The 21,009-nt window shown below is 39.6% G+C and overlaps 1 protein-coding gene across 1 annotated transcript in view; it reads left to right on the top strand.

Annotated features, from left to right (window-relative positions):
- Positions 1–21,009, top strand: part of SPEF2 (sperm flagellar 2) — a 171,259-nt gene that overhangs the window by 41,010 nt on the left and 109,240 nt on the right. Inside the window, 2 exon segments of the mRNA XM_032629118.1 lie at positions 4,455–4,623; positions 19,747–19,966. Of these exon segments, the coding sequence (XP_032485009.1) occupies positions 4,455–4,623; positions 19,747–19,966 (389 nt within the window).

Raw genomic sequence — 21,009 nt, 5'->3', positions numbered from 1 at the left:
TATTACCCAGACTGAGATCTTCTTGAGAACCCACAGTGAAAAGAATGAAAGCCACATGATATTCAGGGTCAAATGGAAGATGGGTAAACCATCCCATCACCCCTGGACTTGAGAGGAGCTTTCTCCACAGCTCTCACCCCAACAGCTATATTTCTGATGCGCTACTATATAAAAACTACTAAATGAAATAACATAATGATGAGGACATTTTGAAGATAAAACTATAAGAGTACAAGATTGAGAAAAGAAAATAAATAAGACTAAAAATTGAAATGAATTCAAGAATAAATGTTTAAAAATACTTTTCAGATTAATACAAATTCAAAAGTTCAGAAATTATAAGAATAAAATTGTGAGGAAGGTAATCTATAAAAGGGTTAAAAAGGAAAGGTGATACCATGCATTATAAGGGTAAAAAACATAGATTAAATTACAGAAGATAAATATAGTGGATTTAAATATAAAAACATAACACAAGGTAATTCAGAGGGGAAAAAAAGTACAGATTGATTTCCCTAAACAAATAAAGGCTCATAATTCCAAATTAAAACATAAATGCAAATCCCATTCTGCTCTGGGAAAATGGAGTAGAATGAGTTTTTCCCTATTCTTCCCACTAAGTACAATGAAAGTCCCTGAACATTGTGTGTGAAACAAACATAAGAAGACTCTGAAGATGGACAGAAGAAGTGAGACTGGCTGGGGACCTCAGGACACAGTGGTGAGCTTCCTGGGTTCTCCCTGTGCTCACACAGCCCAGATTGGAACTGAATATTCTGGCAACAGATATGCCAATGGTGTAAACAAAGATAGCCTCAACAGGTCTTCCCTGGTGGCGCAGTGGTTGAGAGTCCGCCTGCCGATGCAGAGGACACGGGTTCGTGCCCCAGTCCAGGAAGATCCCACAAGCTGCGGAGTGGCTGGGCCCATGAGCCATGGCTGCTGAGCCTGAGCGTCCGGAGCCTATGCTCCGTGACGGGAGAGGCCACAACAGTGAGAGGCCCGTGTACTGCAAAAAAAAAAAAAAAAAAAAAGATCCAACGGAAGCCTGCTGTCTGTAGTCAAAGAACCAGTTTAGTAGCAGCCTAGCAAGATGTAAAACTTTTAGACAATAACCACTCTTCCCCAAATACCACACACACACACACACACACAAATGTAGCCCCATTCCCACCCGTGCCAGCAAAGGCCAAGTAGAGAGCCTGTCTTCCACCCTCACAAGGCTGTAATGAGAGACCTCTGGGACACCACGAGGGTGGTGTCCCAGTGGCCAAGTAGGAAGCATGGACTTCCAACCCCACCTGGCAGTACTGGCCACTCCTCCCCTCCCTACTGGGGCGGTGTTAGAGAAGCCTAGGGAGGGTCAGGACTTTCACCATCGCCCAGTGGTCACAAGGCCACCCGCACTGCAGTGGAGACCATGTGGAGGGCCAGAACTGCTACCTGCTCCTGCAGTAACAAGGATGCCCTCCCCTCAGGTGGTGAGGAAGGCCACGTGAGGACTTCTGTCCACACCTGCCAGTAACACGATGGCCCCTTCTCTTTCCCTTGCCTGAGCAACGTCAGAAAAAAACAGCTAGAACAGAAGGTTTATGCAAGATTCAGAGTCTTGAAATATAATCCACAAGTGTGCAGACTTCAATAACAACTCATGCATCATACCGACAACCAGGAAGAGCTCAAACTGAATGTAAAAACTGAGTGTATAAAATTAAAGTTCTAGAGGTATTGGTATCATAAACTTTTAAGGGAGCTTTTATTAATACTTTGACATTTTAAGTGTCTAAAAAGGCAATATATAGATGCTTATATATGGGTTGAATCATGTCCCCCCAGAAAGATATGTTAAAGTTCTAATCCCCCATACCTCAGAGTGTAACCTTATTTGGAAATAGGCATTACTGATAGATTAGTTAAGATAAGGTCATACTCGTGTAGGATGGGACCTTAATTAAATATGACTGGTGTCCTTTTAAGACGTAGAGAGGAGGGCTTCCCTGGTGGCGCAGTGGTTGGGGTCCGCCTGCCAATGCAGGGGATGCGGGTTCGTGCCCCAGTCCAGAGGGGTCCCGCATGCCACGGAGTGGCTGGGCCCGTGAGCCATGGCCCAGTTGAGGACCTCCTGTGTGTATTGAGTTTGACTAATATAATATTTCACAGACTCATATATAGTCTGCCTTTTATTACTCTATAAATCCTGCTTCGTGAAAATTAATATTGAGAATATATTGGTTATATGAAGCTATTTTTATTTTAATGAAAAAATACAAATAATTTTAAAGTTCCAGAGGTATTGGTACCCTAAACTTCGAAGGGGTCTTTTACTTTGAAATTATAAGTGTCTTTTACTTGCAACTGAATACAATGATTACACATATATGTTAAGATCTTTTTAGTCTACACTACTAACAGTCGAGATAAACTCACATTATTCTCTCTATGTACTTCCCTAAACAAGATGTTATCAATATATATTTCTTTCTAAAGCACAGGGATATTCTTGGTATCAGCCTACTTATATGAACTGACTTTTGTTAAGACTGCTCCTTAATAAAGTAACTGATATTCAGATAATAGAATATTAATTCAGTAATTGCAACATTAAGTTTTGGACAATATATGTTGTTAATCATTTACTTCACCATAGGAGCCAATGCCATTTCAATAATTCTGATGTTAGAATTTTTCTGTGTGGGACTTCCCTGGTGGTGCAGTGGTTAAGAATCTGACTTCCAGTGCAGGGGATACGGGTTCGAACCCTGGTCTGGGAGGATCCCACGTGCCGCGGAGCAACTAAGCCCGTGTGCCACAGTGTTGCGCTCTAGAGCCCGTGCTCTGTAACAAGCCTGTGCTCTAGAGCCCGTGCTCTGTAACAAGCGAGGCTGCCACAGTGATAAGCCCACTCACCACAATGAAGAGTAGCCCCTGCTCACCGCAACTAGAGAAAGCCCGCGTGCGGCAACGAAGACCCAGACCTAGTGCAACCAAAAATAAACAAACAAACAAACAAAAAAACCCAGAAAAGAAAACAAAGAGGGCTTTATTTTTTAAAAAAGAATTTTTCTATGCCTAAGCTATTAATTTCTAAACTTCATATCTCTATAATCTTTAACAAATATCAATATTTATTAATGGAAAACAATGATTATATTTGAAGCTCAAATTGAAATACTACTTTATTATTGTGGAGAAACATAACATAAAATTTAGCATTTTAACCGTTTTTAAGTGGTTTTCAACCACTTATGAGTTCGCTGGCATTAGGTACAGTCATACTGCTGTGCACCCATCCCCACCATCCACCCCCAGAACTTTTTCATCATCCCAAACTGTGCTGTACCCATTAAATACAATAATAACCCCCCATTCCCCTTCCCTCCAGCCCTGCTAACCTCTGTTCTACTTTCTGTCTCTATGAATTTGTCTCTTTTAGGGTCCTCATGTAAGTGGAATCATACAATATTTGTCCTTTTGTGTCTGGCTTATTTCATTTAGTATAATGTCTTCAAGGTTTATCCATGTTGCAGCATGTATCAGAATGAAATACAACTTTTTAAGTTGCAATTTCAAGCTTTAGTCCCACTATTTTTAGAGAAATGCATCTGAATCATGCCAGGCTCTTTCCTTCCTTTGCACATTTTGTTCCTCTTGGAACTACTTTCCCATCCTTCTGTCCTGATTACCAAGTCATTCATCTGACTTAAATAGAAAAAGTACTGAAAAATAATTGCACAGGTTACCAAACGTGCAATGACAATAAGACTACCATAACATTAGATTTTTTTTCTGTTACAAATTGTTTGCAAATATGTAAACCAACTGTCATCTTAAAGAGGCCTTGGAAAGTATTCAGTCTGTTCATTTTGCATAGGAGGACACTGATACTGGAGCATTTAACTGATTTCCAAAGCTTGCACAGCCATTTAGTATCACAGCCGGAAATCAAGGAACCTAAGTTTTGTGATAGTCGTCAGTATTTTTTGTGTGTGTGTGCGGTACGCGGACCTCTCACTGTTGTGGCCTCTCCCATTGCGGAGCACAGGCTCCAGACGCGCAGGCTCAGCGGCCACGGCTCACGGGCCCAGCCGCTCCGCGGCATGTGGGATCTTCCCGGACTGGAGCACGAACCCGTGTCCCCTGCATCGGCAGGTGGACTCTCAACCACTGCACCACCAGGGAAGCCCAGTCGTGAGTATTTTTAGATATATTGTGCTTTCCGTGCACAATCAAAGAAAATTCGAAGAACCAATGGCTTTAGGTAACATTTATTCATTCAAACCTACTAAGTATCAGCCATTTTACTGGCTATTAGAAATGTCATAGTAAGAGGAACCTCTGGCCTCAAATAGCAGATCCTGGTGAATGAACATGGTAATAGAAAGACTAAGATTTAAGATGTGTATTCAATTAACCATTGATTCCTCTCGATCTTTTTTTTTTCTTTTTTGCTATAGCCTGATTCCATATAAGTTGATGCATGATTGGAAGGAACTGTTTTTTAATGGAAAGCCCATATATGAGCAAGCGTCTCTTAAGCATCTACCAGCTAAGCTCTCTGCAGAACAGCTTATAGAACTGGAGAAAAGGGACTTGCTAGATAACAATGATTATGAAGACTATAAGGTATCTACTGATGTGGAATAATTAAAGAGAATGCAACATAATAAATAGTGTTGCTTTAGCATTAATTTTGTGACATTATTTCTTTTCATCTCTACTAATGAAACTGGGCATTTTATGTTTACATTTTCCCTTGGTTTAATTTGTATTTATAGTACTAACTTTTAAATACCTAACCTATGCGTAATCTATTATCTGTTACTTCCAGTAATACTAGAGGGTGGCCTGAAAAAAAATTACACATAATACAATAGGTAGATTTCAGAATTTTAAAGTTTTTCATTATTCATTAGCAATTTTCTTTGTGTGAGCTGTCTACCTTTGCTTCAAAACCCCTGGTTAAATGTATTTCTCTAGCAATTTATCTAAATAGCATATTGTTTTTGGAGGAAAATGGAAGAAGAGGAGGTCTGAGTCTTCCAAGTAACATAGATGCAAACAAAATTTTATTCAATGAGTTTTTAAAAGGTATGGGGTGCCCAGCTGTGCTTCTTAGAAGAGCTGCTGAAAAACCTTTGGGGTAAACAGGCCAAGGTCCCATTATTGGCACTGCCAACTGCTAACTGTGAGACCTTAGGTGGCCAGTCTCTTAAGTGCTAAGAGTCTCAGTTTCACGATATATGAAATGGGGATAATAATATGATTACCTTATTTTGTTGTTGTGAAACTTATTTAAGGTAATATGTGTTAAACACTTAACCAAGTGCACTGAGTGTTGGATGCAAACAATACGTACCAGTTTCTTTCCTCACCACCCTGTCCTCCCTACCCCACTTCATCTCACTTTTAGTGGGAAAGATGTGAAATGAATGGCTATGGGATAGAAGTTCTGGGTAGATCATCAGCAATGGGGTGAAGAATGAGGCTTTTAATTATTAGAAATATTATTGAATGAGTTTCAGAAGAGTAGTAAATTCAACATGAAAAAAAGAAAAGATTGGACTTCCCTGGTGGCACAGTGGTTAAGAATCTGCCTGCCAACGCAGGGGACATGGGTTTGAGCCCTGGTCTGGGAAGATCCCACATGCCATGGAGCAACCAAGCCTGTGTACCACAACTACTGAGCCTGTGCTCTAGAGTCCGCAAGCCACAACTACTGAACCTACGTGCCACAACTACTGAAGCCCACACGCCTAGAGCCCGTGCTCCGCAACAAGAGAAGCCACCGCAATGAGAAGCCCATGCACCGCAATGAAGAGTAGCCCCCACTTACCGCAACTAGAGAAAACCCACGCGCAGCAACGAAGACCCAATGCAGCCAAAAATAAATTAATTAATTTAAAAAAAAAAAAGAAAAGATGATTCGACCCAATCATTTGCTGGTATTTAGCAAATACTCAATGTTTGTTGAAAGGATTCATGAATAAAATGAATGAATGACAATGAACAGGGCAAAGTGTAAAATATCACTAATATGTAATATTGAAGAAGACAAGCTTATTTTAAAAAAGAAGGAAAGAAAATGAGATTATGAGAAACTAAACGTACACCATATTTTAATTGGATGCATCTATATTTGGATCACTAAAATAATTATTATTTATTAAGGATTGGCAAGAACCTTACGGGATATATGTGCATATTTATTTTGCATGGTCGTAGAGTATTCTAGATCTAGTATGTCAACCTAAAGTTCAACGCTACATAATAAAATGCTTTGACAGTGTCAAACTATGTGAAGGTATTTCTTTGCATTGTAAATTCAAAAGTCATTTTACTTGACAGATTTTGCTGATTCATGAAATATTTATTTCTTAACCAGCTCTATCTTGTTGCTTTCATAAATCAGGAGACCTGGTAGTCTGCAGCTTAGCAAAGATTCGTCTTTTTAACTATTTTCTTGTTTGGGAAATTGTTACCACAGGAACCTGCTTGTCTCACCCACATCCTGAAGCAGCCGGTACGTTTCTTTTGCAAGAAATTATAAACATTTTTTTAGGAGTACGTGGACGTCTGGTAATGCAGTTTATTTTGTTTATGGCCTTTGCTGTTGTCCTAGAAGTGAATATTACCTTAGGATTTCTGATATGTGTTTATATGCTGTGTTCATTTTGACTACATGATGGAAAATATACCACATACAGGTGTTAGCATATACTGTAAACTATCCTATTATCATTCCCTATTATTAGAGCTTTTGTCTCTTCAGATACTTGTTAAATGTTTTGCATTTAAGTAAAAAATAAATGTTTCAACTTGGAAAATACATTATCTGGCTTAAATAGTTTTTCACAACAGGCAGAGGATCAACACATCTGGCTTAATAAACGTGGAACACTTTTAGCAAAGTGCTAACTTTGCTCAGGATTTTTAATCCGTCAATCAAACACGTAGCTTAGAAATTGATCTTCAAAAAGTTTACATTCTTAGCATATTGTATTAATGCCTATACCCACCATCAGTGTAGAACTGATGCTTCCTGGTTTTGAGATCATACTTTTAAAGCTCTGTTAGAGTAAGCTATCATGTTTAAAAATTTTAAGTATCACACCTAGAAACGGGCATAAAAACAAAATTTTGCTCATGTCCATGTCATATATAGCTGCCAATAATTTGACATTATTTCATAATCATCATACTCTCTTTATAGACTGGCTACATGTGAGAGAGCTGTAGCCCAGGAATGGTGTGGCTAAAAATATCATTTATCTCTCCTAAGAGGAGGCAGAAACAGCATCACGGAGCAGCCAAACCCTACTGGGATTCCCAGCCAACCGCCATAGGATAACAAGGAGTTGTTTAATAGAGAGTGGGGAGGAGTCCCGAAATGCTATGGACCACCGGCAGCAGGCTAAGCCAGGAGCCCAGCTGCTCCATCCAGTTCAGCTAACAGCATACCCCCCACATAGCAGCCACTGGTTCTCAGTTATGCAGTGGACTCCTCCTGGTAAACCCCAGACTCCCCCAAATGCAAATCCTTTCCATGATTCTTCCTGGCAAATGACTCACAATTCCATAGCATTTTATTTTAACGTAAGTTGCTTATTAGCAGTTATCTACTGAATGAGTTGGAGTTACTAAAATGGGGTGTTCATAAACTAAAATTAGCTCATGGGCACGGTTTCCTGCTGATGCAGATTCTTCTAAGAAGTCCACGCCACGAAGCACTTGGCAACTTGCAGGGCTCTACTGCACATGCTCACGAACAAGTTGTAGTTGGAATTCCTGCAATTTGGAGGAAGGATGTTTTGTGTCCAGCACATCATCCATGTTGTCTGAAGCTGGTCATAGTTTCTAATTGCTGTTATGTTTGTTTTTAATGAAAATTACTACTTAAGTTAATGATCACTTGAGTTTGCTGTGGTTGTTGGGCTAACCCTACAGCGTGTGTTGAAACGCACGTTTTTATCAGCCGCACTTTTGGCTTATGATTTTCCCTCAACTAGACTTTAAGATGTAGTTGTATATGTTATGGTTTAACATTCATACTCTTGTCACTACAGCAGATATATACCTACCCATCCCCAAATTTCTTATAGAATCACATTTATTATCACGAGGTCTTTTTCCACTGGAGAATAGGAATGTGGGACTAAATGCACCATTGGGTAGTTTGTCTTCCTATGTAAGTCTCATCTGACTTGTTTGACCTAAAGGCACTATTCAGATACTATCTTCTTCTTCCTCTCCAATCCCAGCCTTTGGTGTTGATCCAGTGTCTTTTTAGATTTGACATCTGACAGTGGACTCTCCAGCCTAGCTCTTGCCTTGCGCCCTGGCTTCCCTATTAATTAACCAAATGTTCATGATTTAGTATTTAATCATCTCCCTGTGGGCAGAAATATCAGTTTGAAGCCTGTATCACTCAAGTGATGTCACTGGATAACTGACCCAAGCACAGTGATAGATTTTAGTAGATGAGTCTTAAGGTCATGTGAATAGATCATCTTATTTTTTTGGGGGCTGTTATCGTTGTTGTTTTTGTTGTGTGTGTGTGTTTAAAGATACCCATTGTATTAGCTCAAGCTACCATAAGAAAATACTGTAGACTGGGTGGCTTCAACAATAGGAATTTATTTCTCACAGTTCTAGGAAATCCAAGATCAAGGTCCCAGCTGATTTTGTTCCCCAGTGAGGACTCTCTTCCTGAATTGCAAATGGCCACCTTCTTGTCATGTCCTCACACAGAGAAGAAAGAAAGAGAACTTTGATCTCTCTTCTTCTTCTTAAAAGGACACTAATCCTGTCATGGGGCCTCCACCCTCATAACCTCATCTAAACCTAACTACCTCCCAAAGGCCCCACCTCCAAATACCATCACAGTGGGGGTTAGGGCCTCAATAAATGAATTTTGGAGAGACACAATTCGGTCTATAACCTATGTGCTTATTCAGGACACATAAAATGTCGCAAAGTGCAAACTTACTAGTCAGAAATTTTTTTCATGGCCTCTTTTGTGCCCTGCTAAGAAATCTTAATGACTTACTTTTTGACTGTGAATTTATGATGGTTATATCTTTTATTTTCAGATGTGCGGGAATATATGTGACTGTTAAGTAGGTGGAGTAAGCACTTGCTTACATGGAGGGAGTTGAGATTTTCTGTCAGGCCATTCTGCTTTAAAACTCCTGCCTGCCATTGTACCTGATGGCCCACATTATCATGTGGGCTAAAGACATGGATGAAGACGTCAGAGGCATCTGCTAAAATACAAACATTTTCCAAGATAGGTAACAAAACCATTATCAGCCTCCAAAATAGGAGCTAAGAAAGAAGTTTGATACTGAAAGGAATGTTCCCAGGTTCGTCCTATGCATTCATTGCTGTAATTTTCCTCTCCTTTTGATTACATTTTTGACTCAGGCTCTCACTAAATTTCTCCTCTAATGGTAAGGCTTTCTCAGGTTAGACCTCATTGTGTGTCTGCGTCTTGGAGGAATCACCATTATGCCCTACAATACTGATAATGGTTATCAAGCATAGTGATACTAACTCACAAAACAAAATGTCACTATATTAGTCTTCAAAGGGAGCTATAGTTGCCCTAGGCCTAAGGGTGTCTTCTAATTCTTGTAGGCCAAGGACTTCAGATGGCTGGAGTAGGCTTGGCAGAGGTCTGGGGCTGTGTCTATTGGGTATGTGTCTTGTGTAATAGAAGGGAAGCCTGGGTCATGGGAAGGGTATTTGGCTTCAAATTACTAGAATTGAAGACAAGCTGAGTTCATTAGAAAACCATGGAATTAAGGTGTCAGGTTCAAGGTGTTAGACCAGAATTGAGAAATGGTTTGCAGAGTTACAGAACTGGCACCCAGATAGAAGTGGAATGGAAAGACGAGTGAGAAGGACATAGCCAATGAGAAGATCCCTGGGTGACTGATATGAGTGAGAATAGAGTAAACGTTCACCACTCATTTTTGTTTGCTCTAGATCACATAGAATAGGGAGAATCTAATTCTCCCCCAGGCTCCCTCTCATCTGGGACCAGGCAAGACAGAGAGTGGTCAAGTCTTCCCTGGGCTTCCTGCCATAAGGTTCATCCTTTACCTCCTTGGACAACTGTGGAAGCCAGCTTCTATGCCTCAAGTCCAGCTTCTCTTTAATCAAGTGCTCAGACTTCCCATCTAGTGTTTTAGAGCTAGCTCTGGGGATCTGAACACTAAAGCTATGTCTTGGCAGATAAATATGGCAAGAATATGTTGGGGTTGGTAACCACAAGAAACTTGAATGGATCCAAGAAAGTCTTTGAATTTTGGCGTTGGGCAGATGTGTTGGGCTGAGAACCGGAGAAACTCCCATCCAGAAGACCCCGTACCCTACCACTCCTGTCCAGTACCCAGAGAGTCTGTCAGCCATATTCTTTAGCACATTGGCCCTAGAGTAGTCTTTCATATATTGGTCAATGTCATTTCTAAGCTGTTTTGGGGTGCTCTACACCTCTTTGAGGTGTCAATCTTAGCAGTGAAACAAAGAAAATAAAGAGAGTGACAGTGGTCATTATTATGAGAGAGGGTATTCTGTGTGGAAAAATGTGTGAATTTTGCAGTGACAAGATAGTTAGACCAAGGCACAGTGTCTCCATGCTTTGTGACATTTAAGAAATTTTAACCAAGCCTATCTGACTGTCCTTGGCTAGGCAGTGGCGACAGATAGGTGAATTTGGATGTAGAAGTCTCTGGAAAAGTTCTTTCTGTGGTCCACAAGACCACAGAGATTAGTAAAAAAGTGATCTTGAGGAAGACTACCACCTCCCTGATGATGAACAGAGCATAGTTTGAGCTTCTAAGGAATGAGATTACTGTTTTCATAAGGATGGCCACTACCACCAGAATTGTTTATGGCACAAGGAGAGATGTGATATAAAGTCCCGTGTGACGCTGTCCCAAGGGCACTAGGGCATCAGGAGAAATTCAGTGGCCTTAGTCTTAATTTGTTGTAGACCCAGGCAATTCTGCTTTGAAAAGCACTGGGCTAGCTGCACAGCTGCTGCAGCTCCCAGTGTGCCATGATCAATGCCTTGGAGGGCCATGTGGCATTCCAGGACAGAGAATGGAACCAGGAGTAGGAGCCCGTCATTTGGGGGCAAGTAAGCTACTCTTCCACGTGATCTCAGTGGATCGCTTTGCGTGTGTCGAATCAGAGTGCTAAGCAGAAGCCCCTGCCCACTGTTTGCATCTGATTTGTCCTTGAATTTCGGCAGCACTTAAATGTAAGTTTTCAGGACAGAGGATCTCTCAGAGTGGCTTAGTCTCAGTTACCCCTGGTAATCAAACCTGTAAGACAAAGTATCAGCCCAGTGATTCTAGCTGGCTGACTTACAAGTAATCAGTAGCTCGGAGTTTTGGAAAAAGAAGCCTGCCATTGCTCACAACAGCTGAGCTTTCTGAACTTCTGGACTTGTTAGAAGCTAGAGTTACTGGATTGCATAGGGAGGTGCCAGGCTCCCTCAAGTGTGGGCTTGTAGGCTTTGACAGTGATCTTTGTCACATTCTAACTAACTGACCGTGGCCAATTTGAATTTCCCTCCAAAAATAACCACAAGGTAGATGGAGTCTGTTGTCCTGGGTCTTCTTTTGTGACAGACTAGAATTCAGTATGTCTGTTTCCATAGTATTCAATCAGGGCAGACTGGGGAAGGCTGCTGCTGGGACAGAAGTGAGCAAGCTGCTGAATGAAAGCCATTATTGGACTAGGACCGTTCTTCAGATTTCCTGATGAGAATTAACCATGGGATCAACCTATAGAAAGGCATTGGCTACTCACAGTGCTGCTTCTAGCCCGAACAGTCTTCAGCTGAGCACAGCAGGTGAAGTAGTGATAACATCTGCCGTTCCCTCGTTACCATGGGCGACGCTTGCACTTCCTGGCCATAGATAAGATGTGGTCCACACTCAGCACTCCAGTGCAGAGGCACGCCTCCTCTCTGCAGACGCACCTACCGTGCCAATGTCAGTGAGAACCGTACATCACCATGCCCCCGCCTTCTCTGCAAGCTGAAGGCCAAACTGTCTGGCAGGAAGGTGTGGCCAGGCAGCTGACCATACTCTGACCTGACTGGAGGTCAGGCGACTTGGAAAGGCTGCCAAACTCACTCAGCAGGGCCAGCTCATCTTTTCAAGTTGTTCTGAGGGTTTCTTGGAAATGGGTCCCGATAGAGAGCCCGTTCCATGACAATTCTTGGATAAGAGGTCAGGATTGAGTTACATATCAGCTAACTCCCCATCCTCCTTTCCTCTTTGTCAGAGGCAGTAGAGGGCAGCATCCATCTTTCCATCGATCTTGCCAATCTTTGATAGGAACTTGCCTATCAAACAGGTCCCACACAGTGGTCAAGAAGCCCTGTAGGGCTGCCAGGTTACGTGAGCTGAACTCCCTATCAGGCAAGATATCCAACCATTCTTTCTTCTTCTCCTGAGAACCATGGATAATTGTGAGGAATTTTAACAGCTGAATTACAAATTTAAGCAGTTCCTCCAGATTCTCTCAGGGTTTTTGGGTGGTTGGAGGACAAAGAGCCTGGGAAGAGAAGACAAAGAATAGAGGCTCCAAAAGCTACAAAGTTTTCCTCAGTACTTCCCTGTGAAGTTTGGTTTTTTCCTGAGTGCCAAATTCCCCAAGCACAGTAACTGGAATAGAGCCACTAGACTTTCCATATTGCCATAATAATAGATGTGCTTCTATATCTGATTCCTTTTGGTAGGAGACAGGACAGACCCCAACAAAATGTCAACCATGAGAGCTAGTGCCAGGGGTGGTCAAGATAATTTACCTGAAGTAGCCAGAAATGGGAAGAGGCAGAGGTGGGATCAAGCCAAGTCCTTTGAGCAAGTCAATGATCAAAGCTGAGACTGGGTAGGAAACAGACTAGAAAGTGGAAACGAAGCCAGCAGGTTGGAAACTAGGCAGTACTGGAACAGGCCAGGACTCAGATGAAAGGCTTGGAAGTTAAGTAAGGAGGCCCTGGGCAATTGCCACAAACAGAGCTGGAATTTTTGCAGCTTATTTTTATTATCTGCCAGTCATGTGGTACACCTTTGGGTCAACGTAGTTTAGGAGACCCAAGACAAATATCCAGTTAGGAATATGAAAGTAACAAGGTCATAACAGCTTGCCATAGAGCAGACCTTACCTATCCATTCACCCAGCCTGCTCCTTACCCCCTCTGGACCCTGTTAAAATCTCTGGCAAAACTTCTTACAAGTCCCAATTAATAAATTATTTATAATTTAGTACATTTTAACTGATATGTTTTCTGCTGCCATAAAAAAGGATGGCTTGATTTAATAGAAAAGCTCTTTCAAAATCATACTACAAGCTGTTACTTCTAGAAATGCTTCCAGGGTTAGCTACTTTCATACACAGTGTGTGGATTCTTGCCAACTTCCATCTGTGAGGATGACACTTTCTGATCTTGTTCCTAGATTTTAGGTTGGGTTGTGCCTATCTTATTTGGAGAACTAAGTCATCTTTGTATTTAATCAAAATTAATAAAATGCAATATCCATGTGTTTACTCATTTATTCTGTTCACATATATTGAGCCTATACGGCTAATTGATTCATTCATTCAGTCAGTCAGTCAATAAATACTGAACACCTATTATGTTCCAGCACTGTTCTGGGAACTAGGGATATAAAATTGATTAAGATAGAGCTCCTTCCCTCTTGGTGCGCACAATTTAGTGGGGATGAGAGAAAAACCATTTCAGAGCATGATATTAAGTGTGGATAAACACAGAGGTTATGGGGGGGCCCATTAGAAGGGATGAGTTTCAACTGAATTGTGAAATATGAGTAGATGTCAGTTGGTTTAAAGGTATTAACTCAAAACTGACCTAATCCTATGAACTGTGAGCTTATACTTGTACTCTCTCCCTATCTTTGTATTTTCTCCACGATTTCATTTAATTTCAAGCATGTAGACAAAACTAAGCTCAAGAAGTATTTTCGGTATCCTAACTAAGAGTCACCTGCCTCGTCAGAATTTTTCAGTAACTGCTAAAGATATCACCTTGAGTATGTCCAAAAAACCTTAAAGAGAAATATGTAGATTTCCCAGTGAATTTAAATATTATAAGTGGACAATTGGGCAAATGTACCTGGTTAAGACATTTCCTGCCCAAGGCGTTTGGTCTTGAGTTAACAAATCCCCTCATCTCCCACTCACGAAAACTTTTCCTTTGGATACAACTTAGCTATTAGTTGGTCTGTTTTCCAACAGTCCTGAAAATTTTATTTCATTTTGAGTAATAAAAATAATTGGTAATGGTTTTTAGAGATTTACATTATGAAAAACTTTTAAAAACAGGAATTGTACAAAGAACTATTTTCTAAGATACTATAAAATAAGCAAGCTAAACTAAGATCTAAATCACACAAAATAAGATCTAAAAATATGACCTGGATCTTTAATTATTACCAATTATGAGAAATTTCACTGAGAATTGTATTATTATGTTAAAAATGTATTTGATAAGTAAATATCTACTCTGTACCTCTCTGGTTTGAGTCATCGTTAGTATAAAGTTAAACATTTACTCTTCCTATTTGCAAATATCTAAGAGATGAATCCAAGGTGGTACTTAAAGACATGAAATCAGAACTGAGGATTCCTGATGTCTTGTCGAATCAAAGATCCTTTATTTTTTATTTTTCAAACAATGGATTGAGACTAGATTATGAAATTAACTTATGGATCACTACCATTATTTATTTAAAAAAATGAAAACACAACAAAATAAGAGAAATACAATGCAATGCAATATAATAGAAAATAAAGCACATTACCAGGTAGTAAGGATGAGCATTTCATAAAACTTTTTCTTTTCTGTTCTATACATACCTGTATACAAATACTAGGTAACAATGCAAAACTGTATTTTTTATGGAAGGACCTGGTTAAAAAAAAAAATGTCTTAGAAGATGCAGTACAAGTGGAAATTGTGCAACATGAGAAGCTGGGCAGGTTGAGATACCCTCACAGGGGTTCAGACCAATAAATAATGGAGACGTCGGGTGAAGTGGTTGACCCAGAAGCCTTGAATGGCTAGAGAGAAGTCCATCATGATGAATATAAGTATAATGTCCCCTGGAACTTGAGGATTGGCGATAGCTACAACAACCCCTGAGGCTGCTACTACAAGCCTTAGTTGTATTTCAGGTATCACGAAGGGTCATCTCTTCCTCACTGCCTACAGAGTGGTGTGCCAAGAGAAAGCCAGCCATGGGAAAAGCAGAATTAAGGTAGCGCCAATGTCTTGGTAAGCTGTACTCTAAAAGGGGCATAGCCTTGATCTGTGGAGTTGCTATCTGTGTTGTTTCTTGAAGTCGGTTTATCAGAAGCTTTCACCCTAAGTCCTTTGGCCATTGCGTCAATATAATCTGTCCGTTGTTGGGTTTTTTCATCTGTAAGTAAGAAGACTGCATTTCAGGAAAGCTCAAGGAAACTAGCAGGTGTCAAAAACAGTGTGTTTTATCCCCTAGGAGGTTCTTTCTCTGTCTTAGGAGAAAAGGCATTTGTCCTGTTTTTCCAAATGCATCAGTAATTGAATAGTGAAACACTTAGAGCCTACCAAACTGGGAATATCTGGGGTACTTCAGGCCATGCAGGTGTTGATAAATTCTAGCAATCTATGAGGACAAACACTGGATCGTGTGTGTACTTTCAAATTAGTACCACCACTCTTCAAAAGCCACATTTGGGCATCACTGCTAAATGTCACTGGCATAGCCCAATGTTTTTTATTGAATGTTGTGCTAGTGACACTCAGACTTTATGGACTAGTGAACATCTCCCAAGGCCCAGATTCTGTTTATGTCAAAGTGAACCACATCTCCCCCTCTTTAAAGGGTAGACCAGAAAGCTGTATTTCCAATCTGAATCTTTAGAAGTGGCAAGAAATGAGAATGAGATGCATTTGCTTTGGTCCAGGGATAATCACGTGCAGGGAAATAATCAGAATCTGTTGCAAAAACCACGCAGCTCCACCAGCATCATTATCCAACCACTTGGGCAATGTTACAGGCAAGGAGGAATCTAGTGGACTGAACACGTGGACAGTCTTAGGCTTGCCCTTGAAGGGTGCACTTCAGCCCACATTCAAGCACATTGGTTCCGAGCTGATGCTGTCTGTAAATACTCATGATGCTTTTAGCCATGATTACTAACAAGAGGATCAAGGGTACTGACACATTAGGCCACAGGAAACAAAAAGGATTTGACAGGGTGGAAGTAACCAGAGTGGGAAGTCTGGGTAACCATGCGGTACCTACAACAGAATACAGGGAAGCATGTGAGTGTATTGGATCCAGCTTGGAAAACAGTGTTAGGTCCATGTAGTCTGTGAAGATGGGAAGAATAGGTGGATACCATGGTCTCAAGGATTCAGGATTCAGTTTCCAGAAAATTCAGTGTAGGTAAATTAATAAAAAACAGTACTGGTGAACAGGTTGTGACCAAAGGCAGAGGCTGTTTACTCTCTGTTGTATTTCATGATCTCTGTGTGTAGGTAGACAAGAATTCACAAAGACAGGTGGACTCTAGGTGATGGTGGATCTTATACCTTCTCAAAAATGCATACAGATGATATTTATGCAGGTACAATAAAAATATTAATATTAAAATAAAAAGATAATAATTATGGGCTTCCCTGGTGGCACAGTGGTTGAGAGCCCGCCTGCTGACGCAGGGGACACGGGTTTGTGTCCCGGTCCGGGAAGATCCCACATGCCGCGGAGTGGCTAGGCCCGTGAGCCAGGGCTGCTGAGCCTGCGCGTCTGGAGCCTGTGCTCTGCAACGGGAGAGGCCACAACAGTGAGAGGCCCGCGTACCACAAAAAAAAAAAAAAAAAAAAGATAATAATTATTTGTTATATATGCATGACTGTTATAGTTATCAAGGGCAAGTATCATGGAGCACATCTACACAGAAAATATGTCTTAGTAAACTAATAATTTGTACCAGGTGATACTTACCTGGTGTTGCCCACTGGGCATCGAAGTCTTGAAACTAATAGCCAGATGTCAATTTATAATAATACCTGAAGGAATAAGAATTATTTAATTTATTTTATAATTTTATTTAATTTTATCATATAATTAATGTAATTATATATAACAAACATATAAACTAATGATCTGGTAAAAATTTCTGGTTCCTGTTCACTAATGAACTAGTAAAATCTCTTTAGCTCATTGTTGTTAAGCTAGTCATTTTTATTCTGGTCTAATTTCCTTCTTTTTTCAGTTCTCCTGACCTCATTTTCCCTCATCATGTTCTTGTTCCAACCTGACATGTTTCCCTTTACTTTTCCTGTATCTTTAGTCTTATTAGGAATTTCACAACTGTATCTTTAAGGTGATGCTGTAAAACGTGTTCTACCAAATCCTCGATTTGTCCATCTCCACTGGTCAGGCTTCAGTCCTTTCCCCCACCTCAGCATTCGGTGCTCTTCACAGTCAACATTCTATCCCATTGTGTTTGTCCACATTCTACAACTAATCAGGGGTAGAATAGGGTTTTCTTCTGACCCCTTTGTGAGGAAGCGCGCCTTTCTGATTGTGGCCCAAGCTGGACGTGACTTCTCTTTGGGCAGAAATGTGACTGCTGTCACCCCTCCTTCAGGGCACTACTATGTGCTTGCAGCAGCAGCCTGAGAACTTCTAGTCAAGCATTTAAAGTCAGTGGTCACATAGGCTACTTACACAAGCCTTGCACTCAATCTTTACAACAACCCTGTGAGATAGATATTATTATCATACAAAGATGAGGGAATTGACAAGGGTGCAAAACAAGTTAAGTAGGAGAACTATTATGGGAACCCAGGTCATCTGATTTAAGTCCTTCAGAATGAATTAAATGACTGCATAGCACAAAAATCATTAGAACATTCAAAACTTTCCACTTAAACTTGACCTTGGACTTATAGCCTTTATAATTTTAAAATAGCACAGTTTCTCTGGTTTCCATTTTTTATTTGGTTATTTTCTGATTGCCACATTACATAGAATAATTATCACTTGTCTAGTTAGAAGTATAAATGATTCCAATGAACGAAAGCAGAAACAAGTAATAAATCATAATAATCAATAATTATGCAAATCAATTCAGTATTTACCTAATTTTGAATAATGCATGTAATTATTATGCACAGAGTTGTTAGAAAAACCAAAGATATTAAACTAAAACAAAATAAATGTTATAAATAAAGGGTAGTTTGTATAGAAGTGACAAATATATGTATATACTAATAAATTCTACCAATTTAAAAGAAAAACCTATTATGAATACTTCTTTATTTGTTTCAAAAAGTATTTCTTTATCTCTTGTGTTTTCATGTCATAAATTCAGGCACCAAACCAGATAATACCAGTTGTAAAATAATCTAATTTTTTGTCTGCTAATGTGACATATAAATCTCACTAGGTACTAAATTCTTACACACACTTAGATCTGTTTCTAGAATTTATATTTTTGTGCATTGAACACCCTGTTTCTGCAAATCTTTCTTTTCATTACTTTGTTCTTCATAAGTGCTTTAATATCTGGTTACGCAACACTCCCATATTACTTTTCTTTTTCAGTTTTTAAGTGAATGTTTTTATCTGTTACAATTCTTTTTCTGCTTCAACTTTAGAACCATTTTGGATATCATCCTGAAGGAAAACAAAAATGACACTTTTGTTTCATTTCATTAAGTCAGATTAATTTGGAGAAGCATTAAATGGCTTATAATATTGGACCTTCTTGACTTTCCCTTTATTCAAGTCATTTTTCTTACACTCCTCAGTAGAAATATGAGGCTGTTTATATATAGGGTCTCTCTTTATTTCTTGTCAATTCCAATGATTTTTGTCAAAGTTTCTAATTGCAAGCAAAAAAGTTGACTTATGCTGAGTAAGCAGAAAACGCATTCAAAATATGTTGGGTAGTTTAGTGAATCAGTAGGTAGATTCAAGAACCAGGCTCAAGGTTAAACTTCCAAGGAAAATGATCAGAACCATCACAGCAAGTTCTGATGAGAAAACTGTCACCACCACGGAGCACTAGAGGTTCAGGTTGCAGCAGCTACCTCTGCACCAGGAACTCAACTGCTACTTCTAGGAACACTGCTACTTTTTTCTTTTTCTTAAATTTTGTTGAAGTATAGTTGATCTACAATGTCGTGTAAATTTCTGCTGTACAACAAAGTGATTCAGTTATACATGTATATATATACATTCTTTTTCATATCCTTTTCCATTATTGTTTATTACAGGATATTGAATATATTTCCCTGTGCTATACAGTAGGACCTTGTTGTTAATCCATCCTATATGCTTAGTACTTGCGTAGGGTAGCCGAATAACTCTTACTGTCTTTTATCTCTCTACTGATAATATCAATTTAAGTGTCTTATGCTCAGCTTGTATTACAATTTGTTTCAACTCAATATGCCTACTTTCATAAACTGTTAAGTATTTTAGAGGCTTGTTTTTTTTTTTACTTTAATATGGGAAGCTCATTTTTCACTGTCTAATATGAAAGTAATATTCATGTTATTACTCATTTATGTAATATAATTATTTAAAGTATTGATTCACTTTTGTTTGCTATAATTTGTATTTACTTTCAATTTTCATATTTCCTACATACTTAAATTCCACTTTTAAGAATATTTCTGTTTTGTTTGTTTCATTATTATTTTTGCAGAACATGGTTGGAGAATGGACCTTACCAGAAGAAATGGTTGATAATTTACCACCCTCCAACAATTGCATATTGGGCCATGTGATTCACAGACTAATTGAAAGCTCTCTTCCTTCTCAAGTTGAATCAACAGTACCTGAGTTACCTTCATTTGTTATAAAAGGATGCGTGTTGGGGAAAACATTTAGTGGAAAAACTACTGCTCTAAAGTCTCTAGAGAAAAGTAAAATTTCTTTCTTGTTTGTGTTTTTTTCCTTTATTGGATTTTATTTGCAATGACTGTAGCTGCAAATGGCTATGTCTGTAGAAAACATACATGAGAATCTGCAAATATATTGGGAAATTCTGTCATCGAGAATTTTGTAATAAGGTGATCACATAATTTGTTGTCCAAGTCAGACACTTTTAGGAGTAGAGAGTTATAAATTGGGACTGTCCCAGGGAAACCCGGATATATGAGCTTGCTATATAATTATGATACACAGTATAAAGAGAAATAATGTCTTAAACTTTACTTAAACTTGCCTCATAGATTTTACTTTACCAATAGATGAAGTAGGAAAGAAATAACTTGCCACAAATAGAAAAGAAATCATGACTTCCCTGGTGGCGCAGTGGTTAAGAATCCTCCTACCAATACAGGGGACACGGGTTCGAGCCCTGGTCCGGGAAGGTCCCACATGCTGTGGAGCAACCAAGCCCATGTGCCACAACTACTGAGCCTGCGCTCTGGAGCCTGTGAGCCACAACCACTGAGCCCGCAAGCCACAACTACTGAAGTCCACACGCCTAGAGCCCATGCTCTGCAACAAGAGAAGCCACTGCAATGAGAAGCCCGGGAACCACAAAGAAGCGTAGCCCCTGCTCACCGCAACTAGAGACAGCCCGCACGCAGCAACGAAGACCCTACACAGCCAAAAATAAATTAATTAATTAATTTTAAAAAGACAGGAAATCAACTTAAAATTATAAATGCTTTAATTCTTCACATTGATTGAGTTCTTTCCCTTTAATAAACTTTTGGCTTTTTATCTAGAAGTTCTTCCAGTTAGAAGCGAAATCATAGTTTTCCATCTATTTAATTAGTTTTTCTTCACTAATACTTACCTTTTACTGTTTTTACTGGAAAATTCAAATTTTTCACTGAGGCCAGTCTGTCTTGTAACAGTCCAAGGCAGAGAACAGTAAGTCATTATTGAGATGTTAAATAGACCTCTTTAAAAGGCAGCCTAACAAAAGCTCAGTGAGATGCCACTCCACAACCTG

This window comes from Phocoena sinus, chromosome 3 (assembly GCF_008692025.1).
Source record: "Phocoena sinus isolate mPhoSin1 chromosome 3, mPhoSin1.pri, whole genome shotgun sequence".
NCBI lineage: Eukaryota > Metazoa > Chordata > Mammalia > Artiodactyla > Phocoenidae > Phocoena > Phocoena sinus.
The sequence above is the reverse complement of the archived record's forward strand: the minus strand, read 5'-3'. Positions and strand labels throughout refer to the sequence as shown.